Source organism: Ovis aries, chromosome 4 (genome assembly GCF_016772045.2).
Source record: "Ovis aries strain OAR_USU_Benz2616 breed Rambouillet chromosome 4, ARS-UI_Ramb_v3.0, whole genome shotgun sequence".
NCBI classification, from domain to species: domain Eukaryota; kingdom Metazoa; phylum Chordata; class Mammalia; order Artiodactyla; family Bovidae; genus Ovis; species Ovis aries.
Genome location: NC_056057.1, coordinates 46,033,964 through 46,061,770, shown reverse-complemented (window position 1 = coordinate 46,061,770; position 27,807 = coordinate 46,033,964). Strand labels below are relative to the sequence as shown.

Genomic DNA, 27,807 nt, shown 5'->3' with positions numbered 1-27,807 from the left:
TTTTTTTGATGAGGCTCTTTATGAGTTTATAATTATTTGTTGCTTTATTACAATTACTAGTCTAAAAAGAAGGCAGTTAGAAACATCTCTCCCTGTCCCTCATCTTCCTCTCATTTTCTCAGAAAAGTATCGATTTATTGATATTGATGATTGTCTTGTTTTATCGGATAATTGGAAGATGTTGATTAACTCTGTAAATACTAGGAAATGATTATTTATTGCTTATCCTCATGTTAACTGGATTACTGCCGTTAGTTTCTCAGTTGATGGTTTTAAAATTATATACTTATGCTGTCAGTGGTTTGATATTTATTGCCTTGGAACAGATTTATTCTGTGCAATACACTGAAGCCTGTCTTAACACTTTCACTCACAGCCTCAACACTCTGTCAAGTTGAACCTGTGGGAAGATGGTTTGAAGCTTTTGTTAAGAGGAGAAACAGAAATGCTTCTGCCTCTTTTCAGGAACTGGAGGATAAGAAAGAGTTATCAGAGGAATCGGAAGATGAAGAATTGCAGTTAGAAGAGTTTCCCATGCTGAAAACACTTGATCCCAAAGACTGGAAGGTATTTAATATCTGAATCTTATTCAGTCAGATGCAGTTTTCCATTATTAAACCATGTTTTTAAATGATTCAACAAAATAATCATAATTTAGCACCTGTTTATGGTCAAATCCTGAGTGGGACAGCACTAGCCATAGGATGCTATCTCTACTGGAGAAATCCGGAAAGGTTTCACGGAAAAGGTAATGTCTGAGTGGTCTTAAAAGGTTAAGTGACGATCTTTGAAGCAAGAGAGAGAAAAGGTGTTCTGGGCAGAAGGAATAGATATGCAAAGACACGAAGGAGTAAAAGAATGCGTGCTGCCTCTTCAGGACTTGGTGAAGGGTAGAGTAGCGCATGGAAGGGTGGTGGTGAGAAGTCAGGCTGAAAGCAGAATCTGAATGAACTCTGGAGTGTCCTTTGTATGCCATACCAAGGAAGGAATTTAAGTTTGTTTTCAGGACAAGTAAGACATCATCAGAAGTTTCTGAGCTAATTTCAGAAAAGTAATTTCTGGTAGTACAGAAATTTGCTTGAAAAGGGAGAGCAGGATGAGAGGGGAAGGGAACAGTTTGCTGTTATAGGGCTAGTGTACAAATGAATGCTTGATGCTTGAACTAAATTTGTAGCCAAGTTTTGAGACAGAGGAGAAAGATTTGCTTTGGGGGGAGGTAGACTTGACGAGTCTTGGAGACCTTGGTCGTGCTGCCCAAGAGAAGGGGACATATTTGGAAGACCCCCTGATCACCCCAGCTTGAGTCACTTGTTAGACTGTGGTGTTGGTCACCAGCACAGCACTGCAGGAAAAGGAAGTTTGTGGGGGGCATGGTGTTGTGTTGCTCTGCATCTGGAACTCAGACATATGTGGTAGAGTGAACTAGGGAGTTATGAGCGTTTACAGGGCAATTACTATCTTCCAACCCTAGCATCGGATCAGATCAGCTTGGATCAAGGTATAGAGAGAGACAGAAACCCCAGGACTGAGCTTTGTAGGGCCTTGAGAAGCCAGTCAGAATAACTGGAAAAGCTACTGAAAGATGGGAGAAAAACAGTGGATTCACAGAAACTAAAGCAAGATAATGTTTCAAGAAAAGAGTCACCTGTGCTGCCAGTGAAAGTTGAAGTCAAATAAAGGCAGTTGGGTGATCTTATATTTGGCAGTTGGAAATTGATTCTGAAGAGAGCAGTTTCATAACCCCGGGACTGAGAATGGACAGAGTAGAACTAGATTGGAGTGATTTGAAAAGTAGATTCTAGAGGATGTAAAGCTAAAGGAGGACAGCTTTTTCAAGAAGTAATTTTGATGGGAAGCTAAGAAATGGAAGCATGGTCTCAATGAGGAGCGATAACAGAGCATCTTCTAATACTGATGAAGATAATTCAGCTGAAATTTAGAAGACGGCTGAAAGATGCTAGCATTTGACAGACGTAGAGAAGATGGTGTTTAGAACCAAGAAGAGGAATGGAGTAATTTGTCTTAGTAGGACAGACTTTCTTAGTGGTGAGGGAAAGGGAAAAGATACATGGATGCAGGACAATGGCAAAAAGATGGAGGAATTTGAGTGTGGTAATTTACATAGTTTTCCTTAAGCAGGAAACAAGGCCATTGATGAGAGGGTGGAGCAGGGTCTGTGAAGCTTAAGGAAAGACTAGAGGACCAAGGTATGTAATAATAGCTGGAGAGAGTGGAATGAAGTGTGAGTGCCAGGCATAATAAAGGAACCCATCCATTGGGAGTTCGCAGTCCTGAATTTAAAGGAACACCAGTTGATCCTATTCGATTTTTTTTCTCCCATGTTTTATACCTTCAACTCCCCTTTCTTCCCACTCAATCTCTGATACTACATACACCCTTTGAGTTCTGTTAGGAGCCTTCGCTCAAGTGCTGCCTCAGCCTCTAGATTTGCGAGGAAAATGAAAGCAGGTGCTTGCTATCCAAAGAAACCCCAGTTTGTCAAAATGTTCATCCAAGCTTCTTTGCTTCACATGGTTCCTATCCTGTCATTGCCACTGGCCCAACCTACTGGGGCTTCTGTAATGCTCCCCTCAGTTCTGAAATCTTTCTGGCTATACCTTGATTTAAGGATAGCCATAGGATATTAATTTGTATTAATAGAAAAAGTTATTTGGTCAAGTAATTTCAAAAAATACTAGACTTTCTAAGTTTCTGTCTGCTTGTTTTTGTTTTGGGTTTGTTTGTTTTGTTTTTTTTAAAACTGCAGGGCTTCTCAGAGCCTTTGTTTGCTTTCCGTGTATACAAATTATCAAGAAGGCTATATATACAGTGGTCCACGTTTTCTAAACTTCTATGACCTCAGGACTCATGTGGAATATTTCACTAAACTTCTATTATGAGAGTCTCATTTTAGGAAACATTGTATTAGGATAGCAACACAAGGGATAGGATATATGGCTTCATTTCAAATTTGACTCCCTTCTGTGTCTTTATCAGAACCAAGATCATTATGCAGTACTTGGACTTGGCCACGTAAGATACAAAGCTACACAGAGACAGATTAAAGCAGCTCGTAAGTACTTGGTTATTTTGGAATAATCAAATATCTGCCATAGCAAATGTTATCCTCTTGAAAAAGTATTGCATGATTACAGTTTCTAGGCATAACTCTGGATTTAATGTAAGTTATGTAGTATACCAGTGTATAACCACAGTCTCCTTACCTTCAAAATCAAAAATAAACAATAAGTCTCCTGAATGGATATTCTCATTAGGGTCAAGAAACCGGGTGAGTGTATTTGTGACAGAATAAACAGCATTCTTCTAATGGCACACTTTTTAAAAAAATAGTATTTCGCCTCCCTTTGGAAGTTTGGCCAGTTGTGCTTAGTGAAGATGCCTTGATAGCTTCAGTTTGTCGGTGCTCTTTTGTGATCTTCGGTCACATCTCTGTTGATACCATCTTATCGCTTCTGTCCAAGAAAGAGGTATCTGACGCTTCATTGTTCTTTTTATTGACAAGGTTAAAAATTGGTGGGGGTGCAGGTGCGGGGGCAGAAATCGCTGGCAAACCAGTCTTCATTGGCTTAAGCGTCACTGTCCACTTAGCGCTCTAAACTGTTCTGTCCTCTGATGTCTTGTGGACGTAATTTCTTGCACACCATTTGGTCACCTAATTAGTAAAGCTTCACGAAAGAGGTGAAGGTGATCAGTTTTCTCTTTTATCTTAGAACAGTGTTCTGCCTTCTACTGTAGAGAATGGATATTGAGATCAGAGGAGATAAAATTGTGGCCATATGAAAAAGGAGCAGGGAATCAGGGTCAGTCAAGAAGAGAAAGTATTCTACTTGGAGAAAGATAACTGAATGAGATCTACCTCATGTTGAAAAATACCGGTTGAGCCTAAGTACGGTAAATGGGGCTTCCCAGGGGATGCAGTGGTAAAGAATCCACCTGTGAATGCAGGAAACACCAGTTCAGTCCCTGGGTCGGGAAGATCCCCTGAAGCAGGGAATGGCAACCCACTCATTTTATTGCCTGGAAAATTCCACGGACAGAGGCACTTTGTGGACTACAGTCCAGGGGGTGCACAAAGAGTCAGATGTGACTGAGCACAAAGCACACACAATTGTGAAGTAAACTCAAAATTTTCCCGTTATTGCTTGTATTTAGGAAAGTCACAGGAAGTATCTTCTTCATTTTGTTAGTTGAATTTATGAGATTATTTAAGACCTATTATTGGATTTCTTTAAAGCCTGCCATGATTTTAGAATAAGCATATGTTAATGCATATGAATCGTCATTGCAATATACATAAATGCTAGGAAATTTTATTTGCTCTGGGAAAGTATCTGCAAAGTCTTACTCTGAGAGAATAGCATGCAAATACTATAAATGTGTTGACACATACAAATTTGTGAAAGAACTGAAAGTGATTTAGAACTATGAAAGTAGTTTTATGTTTTAAGATGAGGGAATTGTTTCTCTAAAGATAGAAACATATGTAATAATTATAAAAGAAACATCCATTTGCTTCTGTTAAGCCCATTCATTTTATTGGGATAATAGAAATTAATTTTTGAATACTGTGCCAAAAGTTTTGTACCCCCAGTGTACAGATTATTAACATTATGTGGATTTACAACTAACTCTCTGCCTCCTTATTGAATATTCTCAGTATTTATTCAGAAGACTGACATTCTCTTTCCTCTGTCACTATAAAATAGATGACTGCTACTTACTGCTCCCTGGAATCTAGTCCAAAAGTAAAAATGCAAAGTTAATTGTTTGCAAGTTTGTAATTATTAGCATAGACAAACCTAATAATATGAGTCTGATTACATTTGAGGCCCTTCTAGTTCTTGAATCCTGTTGCCAACACATAAAGGAGGTTGTAGGCTTTTTTTACATTTTAATTTTTTAAATTAAAGTATAGTTAATGTATAATATTATATAAATTACAGGTGTCCAGTATAGTGATTCACAATTTTTAAAAGTTATATTCCACTTATAGTTACTGTAAAATATTGATTATATTCCCTGCATTGTATAGTATATCCTTATAGCATATTTTGTACATAATAGTTTGTTGAAAGTTTTAATTTTTTAAATTTTTTGTATGGCTATGATGAAAATTAGGGATTCATTCATGAGTGGATAAAGTAAGTGGTCTTTTTTTCCTTTTCTGCATTATCTGAAAAGAATTGCTAGGAAAGTTGAATGATGGACTAAGAGAAAGTACTTGCATACTAAAAGTATTTCCATTTCTCTCTTGAAGAAAAATTGCGACACTGGCAAATGATGCATGTAGGTTTGATAGTCTCTGCTTGGAAATAAAGTCTTTGATTTGAATTTTCTAAATTTAATAATTTTAGCTTAAAATACTTCTTATGGAGGACTTCCTGGGTGGTCCAGTGGCTAGAACTCTGTGCTCCAGTGAAGGAGACCCAGGTTCAATCCCTGGTCAGGGAGCTGGATCTGATATGTGCAACTGAAGATCCGATAGGCCACAACTAAGGCCTGTTGCAATCAAATAAATATAAATAAATAAATATTTGAAAAGTAATTCTCATATTTTAAGCTGAAAACTGATTCATAGAATGCCTCTTAAAATTAGAAATAATAGAGACTTTTTGTAATAATCTATAATGGAAAAGAATCAGGGAAAATATATATATATCTGAATCACTTTGCTGTGAACTGAAACTAATACAATATTGTAAATCAGCTGTACTTCTATATAAAAAATCATAGGTGCTTTTTCTGATAATAGCAATATGAATGTACAATAAAAGCCCATTTAGTAATGTACCTTCAAAACCCCAGAAACTGTCTTTGGTGAGGAAGGGAGGAGAGAGAAGTCTGAAATTACAGTAAACATGCACAACAGTTGCTCAGAAAGTACCCTTGTCTCTCTTTCAAACTGAAGGATGTTCTTTGGCCTCCGTTATCTCATTTTTAATATTGGAGGACATCTTTTGCCTCCTTCAGCCCCACCTCTGGGCAGAGTATACTATACATAAATGACTAGAGGTGACCAGGTAGAAGAGTCAATGAGGGAAAAAACAGTGTAGCTTAAGAGGAGACTATTAACAAAAAACAGGCATCGCCTATCTCAGACTTTATCACAAGGTTCAAAAGAAGACTTACTCCACCTTGTCAGTGTGATATGAAGATGTTGCATTGGGGTAAGGCAGGGGCGGCATAGGCATTGCAGAAAGAGACTCAAGAGAAAAAAAAATTGCCTGGAAACTCAAAACAGGAGAGCAAGGTTTAGAGTTACAACTGACTACAGTTAGAAAACAGTAAAACAGAGAGCCTAGAGGAATGTCCCAAGATTCAGAAGGAAAGAATAAAAAGATGTCAGATTTCCCTAAAGAGCGGGTCAGAATAAATGTAACAGAGGCAGTAATTGCAAATAAAGAAGAAAACTTACCTGATTTATAAAGAGCTGTGACTTGAGATTGAGAATATTTGTAGGCATGTGTGCGTGCATGTGTGTGGTTAGTTGTGTCCAACTCTTTGTGACTCCTTGGACTGTAGCCTGCCAGCCTCCTCTCCATGGAATTTTCCAGGCAAGAATACTGGAGTGGGTTGCCATTAGGGTTTACTCCTCAGCACACACTTGCATTTCAAAAGAGAACAGTGTGAGTTAGGCCGATCTGCACAGCATCCATTTTGCCAACGAGGGTAGAAGAGCCCCGAGCGGTGACTAGAGAAGCTATGGTTTTCCCCAACCACTGGCCGTGGGAAAAGCCAGTGCTTCCTTCTTGCAGTGCCCAACAATGGTGGGGTCATCACACCTCTGAACTATCCTATATGATGTGATTGTTGTTTCTGGCTAGTAAGCTTCCAGGCCTAATAGTCAGACTCTTAGTTCCTGTGAGGTGCCTAATAACCTTCACTAAATTTCTTTTCTTCTTAAACCAGCTAGAAGGTGAAAATGTCTCCTCTTGAGTGTTAGTGGACAAACTGATAATACAATTGTTTTTTTTTTTATTTTTTGACTGTAGCTCAAAAAAACAAAAGTGTATTTATCAAAGTTTCTGAACCCTTGCAGTGTACACAAAAATCACTAAATATGCCATAAAAAGAAATATTGTACAGAAATATTCATAGCAGCTTCATTCACAGTGTCCAAAAACTGGAAGCCACCCAAATGTTTACCAACAGGATGATGGATAAACAAACTGCTTATATTCATAGAATAGTGTTTAGCAGTTTTTTAAAAATTGCTGATATACATAAGGGGGGTGAATCTTAAAACATTATGTCAGATACAAAGACATACTGTATGATTCCATTTAGATGAACTTCAAGAGCCTACAAACATAATCTCTCATGAGAGAAATCAGAAGGGTAGCCCCAAGTGGTGGGGGGTGGGACTTGACTGGAAAAGAGGGTACAGGGGAACTCTGAGTGATGAAAACAACCTGTATTTTCCTTTGAGTGGTTGTTAAGCAATTGTATACAATTTTGCAACCTTTTGAATGGAGTACTTAAAATATGAACACTATATTCTATGTAATAAAGTAGATCTGATTCAACAAACCCCCCAAAAAAAATGACTTGAGTATTTGTATATACATACACTTGGACCTAGACAGAAATAAAAATTGTATTAATAGATGTGAGAGTAAGATCACTGACTATCAGAACAGACGGCTGGCAGCTAGAGCCCTACCATCAGGAAGTTCATTGCCTGCAAAGCTATCATGTTACCTTCTCCTCCCCGCCCTGCCCCCGGTTTTTTTTTCTGCACTGCAAGGCATGTGGCATCTTAGTCCTCTGATCAGGAATCGAACTCAGGTCCCTCGCAGTGGAAGCGTGGAATCTTAACCACTGGACCACCAGAGAATACCTCTGTTACCTTTTCTAAAGGAGAGAAAAAAATAAAACATTCAATTCACATATTTAAAAGAATATCACTGAGGAAGATGGAAGGACAAAAGTAGATAATATCTTAAAATGGATTTATAAGAAGGAAAAACATAGTATTCTTAAGTGGATTTTTTGTCAAATGCTTAAGGAATTGAAAATTCTCATGCTGAAGATAAACTGTTTTAGGAACAATTCATTTCATGACTGTTAATGTAATCCTAGTATGAAAATGTGGCATTGAAAGGCAGAATTATGGAAAAGTCAGTGAAAAGTTCTTGGTTGCCAGGGGTTGAGGGATTGAGGAGAGATGAATAGGTAGAACGCAGAAGATTTGGGGCAGTGAAAATACTCTGTATAGTATGGTGGATATGTGTTGTCATGCATTCATCCAAACCCACAGAATATCCACCACCAGGAGTGAAAACTGTGGCTTTTAGGTGATTGTGAAGTGTTAGTGTAGGGTCATCAGTTGTAGCAAATAGTGGGCATTCCCTGCTAGTCCAGTGGTTAGGACTCAGCACTTTCATTGCCAGGGCCTGGGTTTGATCTCTGGTTAGGGAACTGAGTTCCCACAAGCCGCATGGTACAGCCAGATTTGGAAAAAAAAAAAAAAAAATCCAGATTAAAAAAAAATAACAAATGGACTGCTCTGGTGAGAGGAGTTGATAAGGAAGGGCAGAGGGTCTGTAGGTCTGTTAATCACCCTCTTAATTCAGTTGTGAATCTTAAAACTAATTTTTTAAATGTGGCCAGAAAAGCTTTTAAAAAAACCCAAAACTACAAATCTCATCTATGAATGTATTGAATAATAAATACCAAAAACAAACAAAAACAGTTAATAGCAAAATGAATTCAACAATATGTTAAAAGAATACTGCCCATGAATATTACTCTTAAGGAATATATTAACAAAGCTAAATCTGCTTATATTTTACATAATATTATCAATATGTCAATGTGATGTCCTAAGAAGATAGTGAAAGTACATACAGTACAATTTAATATTCACTCCTTTTTGAGAAATAGAACTTTGAAAAGAAATATAATTAATTTCTACATATTTCAGATTTCACTGCCAGCAAACTTTTAACTGTGTGATATTCTCATAAACACCCATGAGGGAGTCTGCCAATGACTTTTATGCTATTTGGAAGTTTGGGTCAGTGAATTAAGATATTAAAGGAGAGAGAACTATTAGAAAGAAATATATTATTTATAGGTAATATATGAAAGTGAAAGTCGCTCAGTCATGTCCAACTCTTTGCTACCCCATGGACTATGCAGTCCATGGACTTCTCCAGGCCAGAATACTGGAGTGGGTAGCCTGTCCCTTCTCCAGGGGAGCTTCCCAACCCAGAGATCAAACCCAGGTCTCCCACATTGCAGGTGGATTCTTTACCAGCTGAGTCCAAAGGGAAGCTGTAGGTAACAGGATCTGTCTAAAAACTAAAAGAGTTGAATTAAGTAGCCAAGTGCAAGAAGAATAAACAAAAATAATAGTTTCTGGAAGGGACCATCAAATATATTAGAAAGATAGAGTCATTTTAAAGATAATCCCGTGACAAGAATAGCCAGAAACAGACCTTGGTAAAATATACTGAGATAAAGGAAGCCTCACAAATTAGTAGAGAAGGGAAGGATTATTAGATAATATTAGGACTTTGAAAATTAAATAAGCTTTTCAATTTTGACCATAGAAGATACTCAGATAGAAACATATCAAACTTCTGAAGAATGAAGGACCTCCTTTATAAGTACTGTAATACAATATAAAGGAAATGGTCAGTAAATATGAATTAATGAACTGATTGTTTTTTAAAAACACAAGAATGGTCACAGCAGCTGGGGAGAGCATTAGCATCAAACATGATGGACTAGGAGAGGCAGCATACAAGCACAGGCTCTGGAGTCAGGCTGCCTGGATTGGAGCCCGATTTGGCCAGGACTTTGGACAGGTTGCACAGAGGTAAAGTAAGTGGTATTTAACCTCCTTGTGCCTTATTTCCTCATCTGTAAAATGGAGAAACTAATAGTACTTTTTTCAGAGAGTTACTGAAAAGATTAATTGATAAATAGTGCTGGCACCCATTAAATGCTTAATGGATATTAACAGCTAGCCATTATTCATTGTAAAATGACTCACAGACTAAGAAGAAAAACTATGATAGCTCTATATTACTCCATGAGTAAGGGATGAAAGATAGAAACAACCACAAAAATTTTTTTTGATCTCCTTGAGCACCAGTGATAATGATGTTTTAAACGATTGGATCAGTGCTCTTGAGGTTGTGGTGAAAAGAATGTTAACACAGGGGTTGCAGTGGTATAACTTTTAGAAAGGGACTTGTTCATACATTTCACTCACTGATATACTTCTCTAAGTATATTCTGAGAAGAAAGAGTCATAAATATGAAAAAATACTTCTGTACAAAATGATGCATATTGAAGTAGCTTATAGTAGTGAAGAATTGGAAACAATCTATAGTAAATACCCAACAGTAGGGAAATAGTTGAATAAGTTATGATAAATCTACTTGAAATACTGTACTAAATAGTTGTTAAAATTTTCTGAAGCGTTTGTAACTGCCTGGAAAATGGAACTGCTGTAATGCTTAGTTGAAAAAAATCACAACTTAAATTGGTATATATAATATGATTATACCTACATTTTTAAAGGTATATGCTTAAGGGCGAAAAAGTCTGTGTGGAAGTACACCAAAATATTAATAGCAGTTGTCTTTTTGGGTGCTGGCACTTTGGCCAGTTCTTGAAGTTATTTCAGGGTTTCTCAGGTGGCCCAGTAGTAAAGAATCTGCCTGCCAGTGTGGGAGACACAAGAGACTTGGGTTTCTGGATCAGGAAGATCCCCTGGAGGAGGAAATGGCAACCTAATAATAACCACTCTAATAATCTTGCTGGAAAATCCCATGGACAGAGGAGCCTGGCAGGGTGCAGTCCATGGGGTTGCACAGAGTTGGACATGACTGAGCACACACACACTAAAATTATTTCTCTGTAATTTCTTTTTAATAAGCATATGTTTTACTGTGGGAGAAAATATTTTTAAACTAATATTATGCTTTTAAAAATGGCTCTGCTTAACTGATCATCTTTTTTAATTTTGATGACTAAAAGGACAAGTTATCCAAATCTTACTTTGTAGATAAAGCAATGGTTTTAAAACATCACCCGGACAAACGGAAAGCAGCTGGTGAACCAATAAAAGAAGGAGATAATGACTACTTCACTTGCATAACTAAAGGTAAGAAATCGGATTAAGAGTTGGGAATTTTTAATAGTGAAGATTATTTATTAATTGTTTGGATTAGGTTTCCTATGTAGACTGTAGTTCATTTATACCATAACATTTAGAAACATTTTTAATTAACATCTGGTTATTTGTGGTCATCTCCCCCAGAGTCTTACTTTATAAAGTGAGCTTCTCCCAACCAACAGCATCAGCAATACCAGAAATGCAGCTTGTCAGAAATGCAGAAGTTTTGGCCATGCCCCAGACCTTCTGAATCTGCATTTTTAACAAGATCTGTAGGTGATTCTTACGAGAAGCTTATCCTGGAGTTACTTCATATAAGTGCTGTGTTTAAGGTTGAGACTACTAAGATCTTTTTCAGTTTCAGACACTTTATGGAATTAAATTGTTCAGATATTTTGTTTATTTAAATCAAGAAGTTGATTCTATCCTAGTAAAGGACCCACAACTGTCAGTGGCTATTTACATAGCCATATCCTCATAAGCAAATTAATAGAGACAACGACCATTTCTAAATGTTTCCTTAAATGTGATTTCTTATTTTGATGCTAATTTTTTAAAAACTGGATACACACTTTTCAAACTTATCTTTATTGGCTCACTCTTACACAGTGCTCAGGATGCCAGAGATCCTTTGTTTTTTTTAACAGCCTTGGGATCTGACAGTTAATTTTCTAGCTATTTCTTTTTCCTCAGTCATGCTTTCTTCAAGATTGAATGTTTACTGTTTTGTCCTTTCTTTTCCAGAGGAGATACTTACAGAAGTTTTTAAGTCCAGTTGCAACCAGTAGTGCCCAAGCTATTACTGAAGTCCTCCCCTCCCCATAAGCACATACAACTTTTAAGTACAAAACATAATTTTATTTTAAGGAAAAAAATGTAGCATTATGGTGATATGACCTTTGATTTTTTTTTCTTCAGCTTATGAAATGTTATCTGATCCAGTGAAAAGACGAGCATTTAACAGTGTAGATCCTACTTTTGATAACTCAGTTCCTTCTAAAAGTGAAGCAAAGGACAATTTCTTCGAAGTGTTTTCCCCAGTGTTTGAAAGGAATTCCAGGTGAGTTATGTCATTCCCTTGTGATCATAATGCTTTACTGGCTGGCTTCTTACAGTTGCAAGTTTCTGTTTTTTCCCTCTAACAATAGCTTGGTTCTCTTCTTCCTCCTCCTTTACAACATTGAGCTCCTGTGGTGAACTTACTATAATTGTTTGTTATATTCTCTAAACAGTTCTTCCTTCCTTTAGTTAAATTAACTCGCAGGACATTTTTCTTTTAAATTTCCTTTGGGGGAAAGAATAGTGATTGACTTTATGTAGTGCGATGCTGATACTTAGGTGACAGTGATTTCCCATTTTCTCCTTCACCTTTGTTAACAGGTACACTACTACATTTGGTCAGTTTTCATTTAGGAAAAAATTTTATTCTATTTTTGAGCATATGGTTATCATAAGGTTTTCTGACAAAGGCTGAATTTATATTTAAGATTTAGTCATATGTAATTTATTTAATTAAAATCGGTTTCAAATTGTGTGAACCAGTAATCTACATTTTTTTGCTTCCATCTGCGCTGGAAGGTTTCCTCAGCACATCTTAGCTGCATATTGGAATCAGCTGGGGAGCTTGAACAGTTCCTGATGCCTGGGTTCCACCTGGAGAAACTGTGATTTTAATCTAAGTTTTAATCCAAGTGGTTTGGAATGCCTATAGGTTTTTTAATGCTCGCAGGCGATTTTGATGGGTAGCTAAGTTTGGGAGAAGGCAATGGCAACCCACTCCAGTACTCTTGCCTGGAAAATCCCATGGATGGAATAGCCTGGTGGGCTACAGTCCGTGGGGTCGCTAAGGGTCGCGCACGACTGAGCGACTTCACTTTCACTTTTCACTTTCATGCATTGGAGAAGGAAATGGCAACCCACTCCAGTGTTCTTACCTGGAGAATCCCAGGAACGGGGGACCCTGGTGGGCTGCCATCCATGGGGTCGCACAGAGTTGGACACGACTGAAGCAACTTAGCAGCAGCAGCAGCAGCTAAGTTTGAGAAGCACTTTGATTAGTGGTTTGATACAGCCTACTATTTCCTACACCCTTTCTCCTTACCTTTGTTTTGTGGTTTAAACAAAAAAAATTAAGGTTGTTAAAAAAACATTAGTGTATTGTATTCATGTGTGTGTGTGGAACAGTGCATCAAGTTGGAAGAACAGGTCAGTAGCAGTCTCAGGGTCCTTCCAGAGTTGGTGGGTGAAGTGCTAAACCTACAAGTCTGATTCTTAAGGGGGAGGTGGTAGAGATGAGGAGGTGGAGATCTATTCCCTCTGAGGATTCACGTTTCTTAAAAGGCTCAGCCTGTAGGTCACTTCTGTACTGCCTGTACTGCAGGACTAAGGGAGCTTGAAACGCAGCACTAGAGTCTGTTTTTCCTGGCCACCCTGGCATCTTCCACAACCTTGTAATTTACAGAACTGAAGATAAGCTGAGAGTGAGAACACTGCTCCATTGTTTTATCCTGCACCCCATCCTCCCCTTGCCCTCCCTTTTACTGCACCTGTATTGCTCATCACAGCACTCCTGATCCCCCTGCTCTGTCTCTTAGTCACGGAGGACAGAGGGCAGGGAGATTGTAAGGGATTGATAAAAACTTTTTTAACAAATCAGTTGTTGAATGTTTGTACAAAATGTTTTTAGCTTTCCTTTTTTTTCAATATTTCAGGTGGTCAAATAAAAAAAATGTCCCTAAACTTGGTGATATGAATTCATCATTTGAAGATGTAGATGCATTTTATTCTTTCTGGTGAGTGAATACGTTGTTTCTCCAGTGCTTTCATTTTTTTAAGAAAAGTAATCAATAAGTACTTGATTGACTTTTATAAATTAATTGATGGATGGGGAAATCACAACCTTCACTGAACAAAAGGAGGACTCTCTTAAGAAATCAAAGTTTCCACAGAATGCTGTATTATCCCCTGTGTAATGTTTAGGTTTTTATGATTATTTTTTCAATCTGTTTTGTATCAACCAGATTTCTAGATGTCAAGCACACTATAGCAATAAAAAAAATGAAAAATAAGGAGTCATTTGAATTCAGTAAAAAATAATTTTTCATTTATTTTTTAAAGTTATTTGAATATATGACAAAGGAAGACTGTAGTCTCTAACTGGTTCACGAATTTTAATACATATTGCTCATTTTCTACTTTTATATTATGTGTGCTATATTTTCTCATTAAGTATCTGGTAAATATGAAAACAAAATCACTGTAAAACAGAAACGACAAATTTAGCTCTGTCAGTTGTAGTTGCTCTTACCTTCGGAAAATACAAAACCAGGTAAAGTAACCATTACTAGGTGACCTTAAAACTTGACAAACCTAGTGGAGGTGAAGGCAGGGACAGCTTGTAACAAGTCCCAGTCAAGAGTAAAACCTGATATTCAAAAGAGATAGCAGGAAGCTGGATTTTGATTTGGGGCTGATAAGTATTTTAGACTTTGACTACAAATACAGCATCGTTTTAAAAAGAAGAAAAAGACTTGAGTATAGTGTGATTTCAGTATCAGAAAAGAGGGGAGGGATCTATTAAACTCATCCACTTGTCATTAAAGTTTCTTAAAATTTTATGCCCCTAACTTAATTTTAAAAGGAAGATATTTTTCATTTGTTTTAGCTTGACTTTATTTCTGTTTATATTAGGTATAATTTTGATTCTTGGAGAGAATTTTCTTATTTAGATGAAGAAGAAAAAGAAAAAGCAGAATGGTATGTATGTAAATCATTGATAAGACATTTCTTTGGTTCTTTGGTATTTGTGATGATATAAAAATGCACCGTGTATATTTTCTTTCACATTTGTCTGTGTATCCATTTTAAATGACTTTTTTGATATTTTGAGATCCCATTTCACAAGTTAAGCTTAATAGTGCTAAATATGATATGCTAATGAAATTACTTATGAAATTGTCAATAAAGCTCAAGTCAGCAAATTCTTTTTCTTCTGGTTTCTTAACTAGTTTTATTTATAAAGTGTTACCATACCATCTATAAGCAATAGCTTGTTTCCAATATTTCCTATTTAATAGCCGTGATGAAAGGAGATGGATTGAAAAGCAGAACAGAGCAACAAGGGCCCAAAGGAAAAAAGAAGAAATGAACAGAATAAGAACATTAGTTGGTAAGTGTAACTGACAAATTTTTAGAGTTCTTTAATTAAATGTTAGACATTCAAAAGATTTAACTTTTTTTTGGTAGATAATGCATATAGCTGTGACCCAAGGATAAAAAAATTTAAGGAAGAGGAAAAAGCCAAGAAAGAAGCAGAAAAGAAAGCAAAAGCAGACGCAAAACGAAAGGAGCAAGAGGCTAAAGAGAAAGTAAGATGACATTTGATAAGTTGGACTTTAAATGTTCATAATATTGTCAGTCTTCAGATCTATTTTAAACACTGAATCTGTCAGTAGAGAACTAGGCGCTACTATGAATGAATCTTGGCACTTGGCACAGTTGATACAAGGATCTTCTTTACCACCAAATTCTTACTGGGCAAAAACATGATGTCATATAAATTTCTTAATACTACACTTATTTCTAATATGTCTGTTTTACATTTCTATAAATTTTTGTAGAACTTTACCATCTGCTTTTCCTTCAGTCTTGATAAGTTGATGTTTACCTTTCTGTAATACAAGTTACTAAAAATTGTATTTTTTTAGCAAGGTTATAGAGCATTTAAGAATTCTAATTTTATTACAAAATAATTTTATTAAAGCAAAGACAAGCTGAACTAGAAGCTGCTCGGTTAGCAAAGGAGAAAGAAGAGGAAGAAGTTAGACAACAAGCATTATTGGCAAAGAAGGAAAAAGATATCCAGAAAAAAGCCATTAAGAAAGAAAGGCAAAAACTTCGAAACTCATGCAAGGTATGTCGACTGATTGAACAAGCACTACGTACAAGTAAACCAGATTTCTGTTTAAACTTAAAATATTTCTGTACGATAAAAATATAAACTACTATCTGCATTTTATCTCAAAACATAAATGTTTTAAAATTCACCTTTTAAAAATTTCACACATGCATATTCAGTATGCAATTCTGATAGGGTCGTGTTTTGTTTGTTTTTAAAATAACCATTTTGCCTTTTTAAACCTTCAGAGAGAAAAAAGCTTATTATTTTAATACATGTCCCACATTCAGATCTTCTTGATTATCTTAACATCTTTTTATACTTGAATTGTTCAAATTAGGAGCTAAAAAAGAGCAACAGTGTCAGCTGTGTACCTCCTGGTTGTGTCTGGCACAAGTCCCCTACCATCACTATCTCGCCCCCTTCCCCCAGTTGGAGATATTAGATCATTTGTTCTAAGAATGCGTCACAAATTGGTTTTGTCTGGTTGCTTCTTTAATAGTGTAAAATTAATTTTTATCACAGAAAAAGTTCTTTTAGAAGTTCTTTTAGAAGTTAAACATGGGTTGCTTTTAAAGATCTAAAAGCTTTCCTTTTTATTTAAATAAAGGGATATTATTTAGTTCACTGCTGGTAGTCTGTGTTCAAATACAGATTTTACTAAAAATATTGACTAAAAAGGCCCCAAAGTTTTCAAATGTAGTTTTGTCCAAGAGACAGTCTTACGTTTTAAAGTGGTAAAGTTAGAGGCCAGTATTATTTCATATCTCACAGCATCAAATGGATAAATTAATGAAATTCCAAGCTAGAGATTGCGACACCATATACTACACCATTGTAGTTTAATTCAGCAAGTATGTTTATGCTTACTATGTACAGAAAACTCTTTCATGTAACTCTCCAGAGGCTCCAGACACTAGAATATGTATTCTAATATATGGCATCTTAAATCTTCACTTCATAAAATTGAAATTAAAACTGCCCCATCACTAGGCTTTGAAAGACATTTAATAAAAATACAATCTGTCTCTTCAGACTTTTGACAAGCGGAAAATCTAAATAGAAAAAATGAAATGTTTTCCTCAGATTTCACCTAGAAAATTATATTGAGAAGAATGCAGTGTATTATAGTTGTTGAGAGCATGGCCTCAGGGCTAGCAGCTTAGATTTGAAGTCATTCTCTACTTCTATGTCCTGGCTGTGGTTCTTAGGAGGTTCCCTCAACCTATTTGTGTCTTAATTTCCTCACCTTTACAGTAACTGAAATAATACCTAGAAACAGTTATGAAGATGAGAGATCATTCACATGTAGCACTTGTTAGATTTGGCATAAGGAGAACTGAATCAAAAACTTTAAACGTTAGTTAGAAAATAGAAAATTTTAAAAGTTCTTAGAGATGGTACATAAAAGAGGGTTAAAGTTCTGGCCTTTGGTAACTTTATATTATTGCTCCTTTCCAGCATAAGTTCTTTTATTCACTCATCAGATATCTGCTAGGCACTAAGTATGTGCCAAGCAGTTACAACTGATGTTGATATAATGAAAACACAGTCTTTGCTTTCAGGAATCCACTAGTTAATGATGGAGAATGACCAAAAAACAGGCAATTGAAATACTTAAAGATGAGTACCAGGTTGAAAAAGTACCAAACAGGTGGTTAAGGAAGGATTTTTGGATCTAGTGGGATTTAGTCAGGTGAAGCAGTGTGTATATGGGATTAGATGAGAGAGATCAAGGAGCCACTGACACATCCATACAGGAGGTTTGATGAACCAGAGGTAGCTGAAGGAGAGGTCAGGTCTTAAAGGACATTGCTAGTCTAAATCTGATCCTGAGTCAGTTTTGCTCAGGATGCCAAGAGAACACTAGAGGCCGAGAGACAAAAGTCTTTTGCATAATCCAGGTGAGAGGATGGGCCTTAAACTGGTAGAGATGGTGGAAACAGAAGAAGGTAGATGACAAGAACCAACATTTGGAGGTAAGATTGGCTGTTGCCTGTTGGCTATCGATATTGATTATAAGTTGGAGGAAGGGTTAATACGTGTTCTGGTTTCTTGAGTGGAATATAAGATGGTTTATAATATTATTCAGTGAAATAGAAAACAAAGGAAGAGGAAAGGGCTTAGGAAAAATTATTTCAGTTTTGGGCATGTTGAGATGAAGATACTCAGTAGGTGACTTTGAGGTACAAGTCTGGCATTTAGCAGGATCATCACAGAGTCATCCACATCTCAGTGGAGAATAGATGAGACTCCCAGGGAGAAAGACTAGAGCAAGGAGTGTAGAGATTGGACCCTGGCAGTCACCAATACTTAAGGTATGGATAGAAGGGCACTGATGGTAAAATAATGATAACACAGTCTTTGCTTTCAGGATCCACTAGTTAATGATGGAGAATGATAAGAAAACAGGCAATTGAAATACTTAAAGATGAGTACTAGGTTGAGAAAGTACCACACAGGTGGTGTTAAGGGAAGAAAGTGAAAGTGAAGTTGCTCAGTAGTGTCTGACTCTTTGCAACCCCATGGACTGTAGCCTACCAGGCTTCTCCATCCATGGGATTTTCCAGACAAGAATACTGGAGTGGGTTGCCATTTGAAGGGAGGGAACAAACAACAGGGAAGAAACACAGCCCCACCCATCAACAGAAAATTGGATTAAAGATTGACTGAGCATAGCCCCGCCCATCAGACCAGACCCAGTACTTGTCTCCCCCTGCCCTGCCCCAAGTCAGTCTCTTGTCAGAAAGCTTTTTTCATAAGCCTCTTATCCTTATTCACCAGAGGGAAGACAGAATGAAAACCATAATCACAGAAAATTAACCAAACTGATCACATGGACCACGGCCATGTCTAACTCAGTGAAACTATGAGCCATGCCTTGTAGGGCCACCCAAGATGGACAGGTCATGATGGAGAGTTCTAACAAAGCGTGTTCCACTAGAGAAGGGAATGGCAAACCACTTCAGTATTCTTGCCTTGAGAAGCCCATGAACAGTATGAAAAGGCAAAAAGATACGACCCTGAAAGATGAACTCCCCAGGTCAGTAGGTGCCCAATATGCTACTGGAGAAGAGCAGAGAAATAACTCCAGAAAGATTGAAGAGACAGAGCCAAAGCGAAAAAACACCACCCAGTTGTGGATGTGACTGGTGTTGGAAGTAAAGTCTGATGCAGTAAAGAACAATATTGCATAGGAACCTGGAATGTTAGGTTCATGAATTAAGGTAGATTGAAAGTGGTCAAACAAGAGATGGCAAGAGTGAATGTCAACATTTTAGGAATCAGGGAACTAAATAAAATGGATGGGAATGGGTGAATTTAATTCAGATGACTATTATATCTACTGCTGTGGGCAAGAATCCCTTAGAAGAAATAGGCTAACCCTCATAATCAACAAAAGAGACCAAAATGCAGTACTTGGGTTCAGTCTCAAAAATGACAGAGTGATCTCTGTTTCCAAGGCAAACCATTCAGTATCACAGTAATCCAAGTCTAAGCCCCAACCGCTAATGCCAAAGAATCTAAAGTTTAATGGTTCTATGATGACTTACAAGAGCTTCTAGAACTAACATCCAAAAAACATGTCCTTTGCATCATAGGGAACTGGAATACAAAAGTAGGAAGTCAAGAGATACCTGGAGTACCAGGCAAGTTTGGCCTTGGAGTACAAAATAAAGCAGGACAAAGGCTAACAGTTTTGCCAAGAGAACGCACTGGTCATGGCAAACACCATCTTCCAACAACACAAGAGACATCTCTACACATGTACATAAGCAGATGGTCAATACCAAAATCAGACTGATTATATTCCTTGCAGCCAAAGATGGAGAAGCTCTATATGGTCAGTGAAAAAAAGACTCGGAGCTGACTGTGGATCAGATCGTGAATTCCTTATTGCACAATTCACACTTAAATGGAGAAGGAAATGGCAACCCACTCCAGTATTCTTGCCCGGAGAATCCCACGGACAGAGGAACCTGTGAGCTATAGTCCATGGGATCGTGAAGAGTCAGACACGACTGAGCAGCTATACACACACACAGAGAAAACCACTAGACCATTCAGGTATGATCTAAATCAAATCCCTTACGATTATACAGTGGATGTGACAAATAGATTCAAGGGATTAGATCTGATAGAGTGCCTGAAGAACTATGGTCAGAGGTTCGTGACATTGTACAGAAAGCAGTGATCAGGACCATCCCCAAGAAAAAGAAAAGGCAAAATGGTTGTCTGAGGAGGCCTTAAAATAGCTGAGAAGAGAATCGAAAGTCAAAGGGGGAAAGGAAAGATATACCCATCTAAATGCAGAGTTCTAAATAGCAAGGAGAATGGGCTTCCTTGGTGGCTCAGAGGTTAAATAGCAAGGAGAGATAAGAAAGCCTTCCTTAGTGATCAATGCAAAGAAAGAGAGGAAAACAATAGAATGGGAAAGACTAGAGATCTCTTCAAGAAAATTAGAGATACCAAGGGAACACTTACATGTAAAGATGGACTCAATAAAGGACAGAACTGGTATGGACCTAATGGAAGCAGAAGATACTAAGAAAAGGTGGCAGAAATACACAGAAGAACTATACAAAAAAGATCTTCATGCCCCAGATAATCACTATGGTGTGATCGCTCACCTAGAGCCAGACATCCTGGAATGTGAAGTCAAGTGGCCTTGGAAGCATCACTAGGAACAAAGCTAGTGGAGGTGATGGATTTCCAGCTGAGCTATTTTAAATTCTAAAAGATGATGCTGCAAAAGTGCCACACTCAATATGCCAGCAAATTTGGAAAACTCAGCAGTGGCCATGGGACTGGAAAAGGCCAGTTTTCATTCCAATCCTAAAGAAAGGCAGTGCCGAAGAATGTTCAAACAACCACACAATCGCACTCACGCTAGCAAAGTAATGCTCAAAATTCTCCAAGCGACGCTTCAACAGAACATGAACCAAGAACTTCCAGATGTTCAAGCTGGATTTAGAAAAGGCAGAGGAACCAGAGATCAAATTGCCAACATCTGTTGGATCATAGAAAAAGCAAGAGAGTTCCAGAAAGACATCTACTTCTGTTTACTATGCCAAAGCCTTTGACAGTGTGGATCACAGCAAACTGGAACATTCTTAAAGAGATGGGAATACCAGACCATCTTACCTGCCTCCTGAGAAATCTGTATGCAGGTCAAGCAACAGTTAGAACCAGACATGGAACAGACTGGTTCCAAACTGGGAAAGGAGTACATCAAGGCTATATATTGTCACCCTGCTTATTTAAGTTATATGCAGAATACATCATGCAAAATGCCACCCAGGCTGGGTGAAGCACAAGCTGGAATCAAGACTGCCAGGAGAAATACCAATAACTCACATATGCAGATGACACCACTCTTATGGTAGAATGCAAAGAGGAACTGAAGAGCCTCTTGAGGAAAGTGAGAGAGGAGAGTGAAAAAGTGGGCTTAAAACTCAGCGTTCAAAAAACTTTAAGATCATGGCATCCGGTCTCATTACTTCATGGCAAATAGATGGAGAAACAACAGAAACAGTGACAGACTTTATTTTCTTGGGCTCCAAAATCACTGCAGATGGTGATTGCAGCCATGAAATTAAAAGACGCTTGCTCCTTGGGAAAAAAGCTATGACCAACCTAAACAGCATATTAAAACGCAGAAACATTACTTTGCCAACAAAGGCCCATCTAGTCAAAGCTATGGTTTTTCCAGTAGTCATGTTTGGTTGTGAGAGTTGGACTATAAATAAAGCTGAGCGCCAAAGAACTGATGGTTTTGAACTGTGGTGTTGGAGTAGACTCTTGAGAGTTCCTTGGACTGCGAGGAGATCCAACCAGTCAATCCAAAAGGAAGTCAGTCCTGAATGTTCATTGGAAGGACTGACTGAGGCTGAAGCTCCAATACTCCGGCCACCTGATGCAAAGAACTGACTCACTGGGAAAGGCCCTGATGCTGGGAAAGATTGAAGGCAGGAGGAGAAGGGGACAACAGAGGATGAGATGGTTGGACGGCATCACCAATTTGATGGACATGAGTTGAGTAAGCTCCAGGAGTTGGTGATCGACAAGGAAGCCTAGCGTGCTGCAGTCCATGGGGTCGCAAAGAGTCGTACATGACTAAGTGAACTGAGAGGAAGCAGAAGCCTAGGGAAGTGTCCCAGTAAAAGAAGCATTGGAACCTTAGCACCAGATTGCATGGAGTAAGGGAGCAAAGAATGGGAAGTGTATCAGCAGCAGCTTAAAGAAGCATGAGAAGTACTTTCCACTTCTTATTTATCCAGGCACATCATGACATTCCATCCTAAGTATCATCTCTAGTCAGCAGGTGTTGCTGGACTTCCTCTTCCTTAACACGTTATTTTTTTATAGCTGGTGTACACACTAGATAGAACAGGCAGCCTAACAAAGGGATTTTGTTGTGAAGAGTATCTTGATTCTTCAGTGGTTCTGTGGGGAATCGTTGTTTTATAACATCCGGAGGTCCTCTGCACCATTGCGTTGTTTCTGTTTTGCTCCATCCATTTCCTGATGCCTCTTTATTGCTGGCTGGCCAGGGAGAGCCTTGGGAGGTGCCCTGGGAATGTGGTTGGTGGTGGTCAGAAGGCAACATGTTCAACTAAGAACTTCTCAAAAACTTCAAGCTTTGTAATTGTGTTTATGGATGTCTTGAGTGCCAGTAGATAGAAGATGAATATGTTTATGTTTATACTTCTAGACCTGGAATCACTTTTCTGACAGTGAGGCAGAACGTGTTAAAATGATGGAAGAAGTGGAAAAACTTTGTGATCGGCTTGAATTAGCAAGGTATAACTATAGAGCTGCTGTTGAAGTCTTCTGTTGGGCTTAGGATAAAGTTTCATCCCCTTTTTTCTTTTAAGTTTACAGTGCTTGAATGAAACACTCACATCATCTACTAAAGAAGTAGGAAAGGCTGCTCTGGAAAAACAGGTAATCGTTTCACTTCTACCTGTATTTAGTACTTAATTCTGCCTCAGTACTGCTTTCACCTCAGTATTTCCCCACCTAACCCGGAAGTTACTATAGGGGCAGAAAGTCTCTCATTTCCATTTGGGTTCCTGTAAACTGGATTTCAGTATTTATGCTTATTATCACATATATTTGCTTGATTTGTGGTCATCTAGCACATTAATCATAGATTTTTCAGAATCACTGTTAAAAACTGTATTGATTAATTCCTTGAGCAAATTTTTGTAGGATAATAACATTTAGAACCAAAAGAGATTTTTATTCTGTCTAGTCTACACCTTTTATTTTACAGATGAGGAAACAGGCCCAGAAATTCAATTCAATGCAACAAGTGTTAGTACCTGCTATATATAACCCTGTGCCTAGGTGATGTGGAGAAAGTCTTATGATGTCTATTGCTGCCACAAAGTTCAGAACAGTTACACTAAAGAGAAAAGATCTAAGGATCAGAAGATGCAGGACCCCCAGTAAATACTGTCTGTAGCTTAGAGAGGAAGTGCCAACACTAGGTTGGAGCGGTCAAGGAAGCTCATTGAAGGGTTTGAGCCAGTTTTGAAGGGCGACATTGTTAAATGAAGGTCAGGGGAGCAGCGTGAACCATAAAATACACGTAGGAGTAGAAAGTTTGGTGTGGGGTGGGAGGGGGGAGTGGGAGATTAAGTTGGTTAAGAAGAGTAGTGCCAAATAAAGCAAGATTTGAATACCAAGATGACTAGTTTCCATAAGCACAGATCTTTTGAATAGCACAGGGTTAACACTGCTATTAATCTGGCATTTGCAGACAAGAGGCATTGGATGAGTATAAGTGACTAGTGTAAGAATCTCACTTGGAGGACTTGGACTATGAGTGATGATGGGAATCACTGAAATCTTTGGGACTTGGTGACTTGTTCTAAGGGACTGAAGTGGGAAAATTGAGTCAAAGATGACTCCAAGATAGCAGAAGCAACATCAAGTAAAGGCATGTGTTTGTTTTTGTTGTTTGACTTGTGCATGTTTGAAGGTACACTGGAAGTGACGGTGTAAAAGGTAGAACTTAAAGATTAAACAAAGGGCATTTTGCTGTGCTGCTACCTTTTTGTAGAGAATAAATGATAGTATCTGCAAAAGAAAGGATAGATATGAGCTTTGAAATTGCCTTGTGGGTAACCCTTGACTGTAGACTTGACAAGTAGTGTCCACAGCAAATAGATACTATGCGACAGGAATACAGTGTAGTTTAGGCTGAGGCTGGTTCTTGGTTCCTTGAAGCGGAGATATGCAGCCTGGCTGGGGCAGTATAGGGTCCTTGTCTGGATGATGCTGAGGGTTGAGAACCACAGGGGCCCAGCCAGAAAGAGAGCTCAGGGTAGTAAGATGCTTTAAGTCCCTGACTTACCTATGATATTTGTGTAGATAGAAGAAATAAATGAGCAAATTAGAAAAGAGAAAGAGGAAGCTGAGGCTCGTATGCGACAAGCATCTAAGAATGCAGAGAAGTCAGCTGGCGGAGGTGGAAACGGAAGTAAACATTGGTCAGAAGATGATCTGCAATTACTCATTAAAGCTGTGAATCTCTTCCCTGCTGGAACAAATTCAAGGTATTGGTTCTAACGACGCTTCTCTTCACTGGGGCCTCAGGATTATGTAGACAAGCATCTGAAATAGCAGCATATTACAGCAAGTTTCCAAAGATGTGCTTGGGTCTAGATGCTAAATTCTGTGCCATGGTGGAAAATGTAAAAAGCAGAGTGCATTTTGAACCTGCTAGTCTTAACAGCTTACACCAGCACACATACAAAAATCCATATATACAGCAGGACGCTTCATCAGTTTCTCAGGAAATTAAGGATCAGGAAACATAAACCTTGACTGTCATGTTGGCTTAGTCCATTGTGGCTTACACTAGGCACTAGGTTTTGTGTTCCATGGTTTCCCTTTAGTCTTGATTCTCCTTTATTACTTCCCACCTCAACCTGGAGCTTAAAAGTATGTATCCAAATGGCAGTGTACACAAATGTGTGCTCTTATTTCTGTTTTTTACACGATCTGTAAGATTATACACAGCTGATTTAAACACTTAAGTCCAGGCACTAGTAATAATTAGAGCACCAATTTAGAGCTAATTCTTTAGATGGTATAGCTAACCCTTCTGCAGTAAAAATGTAGGATCATTCTGAATCTTGTTTTGTTTTTTTCTTCTCATTATTGTATCCATTTTTCTAGATGGGAAGTTATTGCTAATTACATGAACATACATTCTTCTTCTGGAGTTAAGAGAACCGCCAAAGATGTTATCGGCAAAGCAAAGAGCCTTCAAAAACTTGGTGAGTTAGTTTTTGCCAAATCAGTTTCTTTGCTACCTTAGATACATATTTTTAAAGTAATCTATGCAATTTAATGAAAGACTGAGATGAACTGTATTATATTAAAAAAAAATTTTTTTCCCTTCTCAGACCCTCATCAAAAGGATGACATAAATAAAAAGGCTTTTGATAAATTTAAGAAAGAACATGGCGTGGTGCCTCAGGCAGACAATGCAACACCTTCAGAACGATTTGAAGGTAATGAAATTTCATTCTTCTGAGTAGAAAATGCTAATCTTGTGTCTGTCTGAGAATATATAAGATCTAGGGCCTACATGCAGAATGACTGGAAAATAAAGCATTTAGCGGACTGGAAAGTGTAATCTGTAGGACTGACTGACTTCAACACCACTGAGAACTGCAGTTCTTCCTTTTCATATGCCACGAGGGGAGGGGTGTGTTTGTTTATCGAATTTTACAAATCAGTATTAAAGGATATTAGGACGATTGAAATTTAAGGTCTGTAACTAACTTTTTTATCAAGGTTAATTTCCTGATTTTGAAAAATACACTATATATAAGGAAATGTCCTAGTTTTTAAGAGAAGACAGGAGTAGAGGGGCAGCATGCCTACAAATCATTGTTCAGAACAAGTTACACAGACACAATTTGTTATGCTGACATTGTCTTGAGTGTTCTAGATAATCTGATTACTCTGGACCAGTGTGTTTCAAATGCAAATTATGACTCAGAAGTGGGTCATGAAATCAGTTTAATGGGTCATGAATAGAAAATATCAGAGGGCATTACATCTGTTATACAAGTCGGTATTTGTGAAACTTCTGTTCATGTGTATATGTGTTTGGGATGTGATACATTTTTCCTTACTCTGAGTTGACAAAAGTTTGAAAAGTTCTCTTTCACTTCATGCATTTGTGAGCCACTAGTCCTTTCTCCCTAAGCTAATCTTGGATACACTTTCCAGATCACAGTGCCAAATCTGTTTTGGGATTAACTAACAGCTCTGACTCTTCGTGATCTCCTGTCCCTATCTTAGCAGTGCCACTTTTCCTATATTCTTAGTCTGATTTATTATCCGGTATTTCAATTTGAAAATATTTTAATAGAAGAGACTTAGAATGTTCTATAAAGAGCAAAAAATCATTGTGTTTGCTCGTTGCATTTGCAAAATCAAGGGTGACTTTTGTCTAGGCTGTGTTATTTTGGCTCTTTTAAGAATGTTACTTGGAGTAGAAGTGGCAACTACTCCAGTATTCTTGCCTGGAAAATTCCATGGACAGATGAGCTTGACAGGCTACAGTCCATGGGGCCACAAAAAGCCAGAAACCACTGAGCAATTGAGCACAAGAAAGATAAGTAACAAAGTGGACATTTCAGGACACTTGGAGGGCACGTCTAAAGGAGATAATACTCTTGGTCCCTATGCCCTCCACAAAATGCAGACATGTTCAGATATTTCTGTTATTCTCAGCCCTTTCTTATGGTTCTAATTTGCATGCTTGAGGCAGGCACTGATGGTTGTTTTCTGGTAAGTGGGTGACCCTGTGAAGGCAGGAGTGATTGGCGGTGACGTGGTACTTGGGCCCGACTCCTTTATCTCTTCTATGGATTTAATGGATAGGCCCCCCTCTCTCCAACTGTACCAGTAAACAGCAAGCTGGCTGCATTTTTTGGAATGGTGATTTCTCATAGAAATTTTACATTTCATTCATTTTGGTATTGTGAAGTACTGGGTTGGCCAAAAAGTTCATTCAGGTTTTTCCAGGAAATGTTACAAAAAACCCAAATGAACTTTTTGGCCAACCCAATACTTGTATAATAACAGCAGATAATAATTACATGCCAATTCCATCTTTTTCCAAGAGAGAGAAAGTGAGTTAAATCTATGATGTTTAACAGGTCTTCAAACTAATAAAACAAAATTCCACTTAAGGGCTTTCTGGAACTTAAAAGCTGACTTCAAAAAAGCCTTTAATCTGTCCTTAAATGGAAGTTCTCTGCCTTGTTTTGAGGTGTGTTGTTTTTTAACTTGTTCACTGTGCCTATGAGTATCTTTTAATTGGGAAATAACTTAGATTTCCAGACTTTACCCCCGGATACCATTTGAAGTAGTAGTCTCATTACTGGCAGGATAGGCGCTGCTGTGTTCTGGTTGCATGGTCTGAAATAACTTAAGCTATCAGTCCATTAACTTAGACTTACTACTGAACCAAGTCAGCTTTTTAACCACTTTAATTTTCCTATAAAAGTGGGATATGCACTTCTTACATCCTTAGGAAGGAATGTATTTGTGATACATCTATGGAGTGTTCTATCAGACATACAGATTTGGTTTAGTTAGAGATGTACAGCATAGGCTTTAGTGGACGTGCTGACAGTACACTGGAACATGGAATCTAATCTCACATTGCCTCTACAGCATTGGGTACCTGCCTCAATTTTGTTAAAACTTTTTTCCGGT

The 27,807-nt window shown here is 37.9% G+C and overlaps 1 protein-coding gene across 1 annotated transcript in view; it reads left to right on the top strand.

Annotated features, from left to right (window-relative positions):
• The window catches only part of DNAJC2 (DnaJ heat shock protein family (Hsp40) member C2), a 30,744-nt gene that overhangs the window by 1,886 nt on the left and 1,051 nt on the right, over positions 1-27,807 (top strand). Inside the window, exons 2-15 of the mRNA XM_004007824.5 lie at positions 377-567; positions 2,998-3,073; positions 11,046-11,144; positions 12,075-12,216; positions 13,868-13,948; positions 14,847-14,912; positions 15,233-15,324; positions 15,402-15,523; positions 15,919-16,068; positions 22,769-22,857; positions 22,932-23,001; positions 24,436-24,620; positions 25,246-25,346; positions 25,476-25,583. Coding sequence (XP_004007873.1) covers positions 377-567; positions 2,998-3,073; positions 11,046-11,144; positions 12,075-12,216; positions 13,868-13,948; positions 14,847-14,912; positions 15,233-15,324; positions 15,402-15,523; positions 15,919-16,068; positions 22,769-22,857; positions 22,932-23,001; positions 24,436-24,620; positions 25,246-25,346; positions 25,476-25,583 — 1,572 coding nt within the window. The remainder of the gene's footprint in view (positions 1-376; positions 568-2,997; positions 3,074-11,045; positions 11,145-12,074; positions 12,217-13,867; positions 13,949-14,846; positions 14,913-15,232; positions 15,325-15,401; positions 15,524-15,918; positions 16,069-22,768; positions 22,858-22,931; positions 23,002-24,435; positions 24,621-25,245; positions 25,347-25,475; positions 25,584-27,807) is intronic.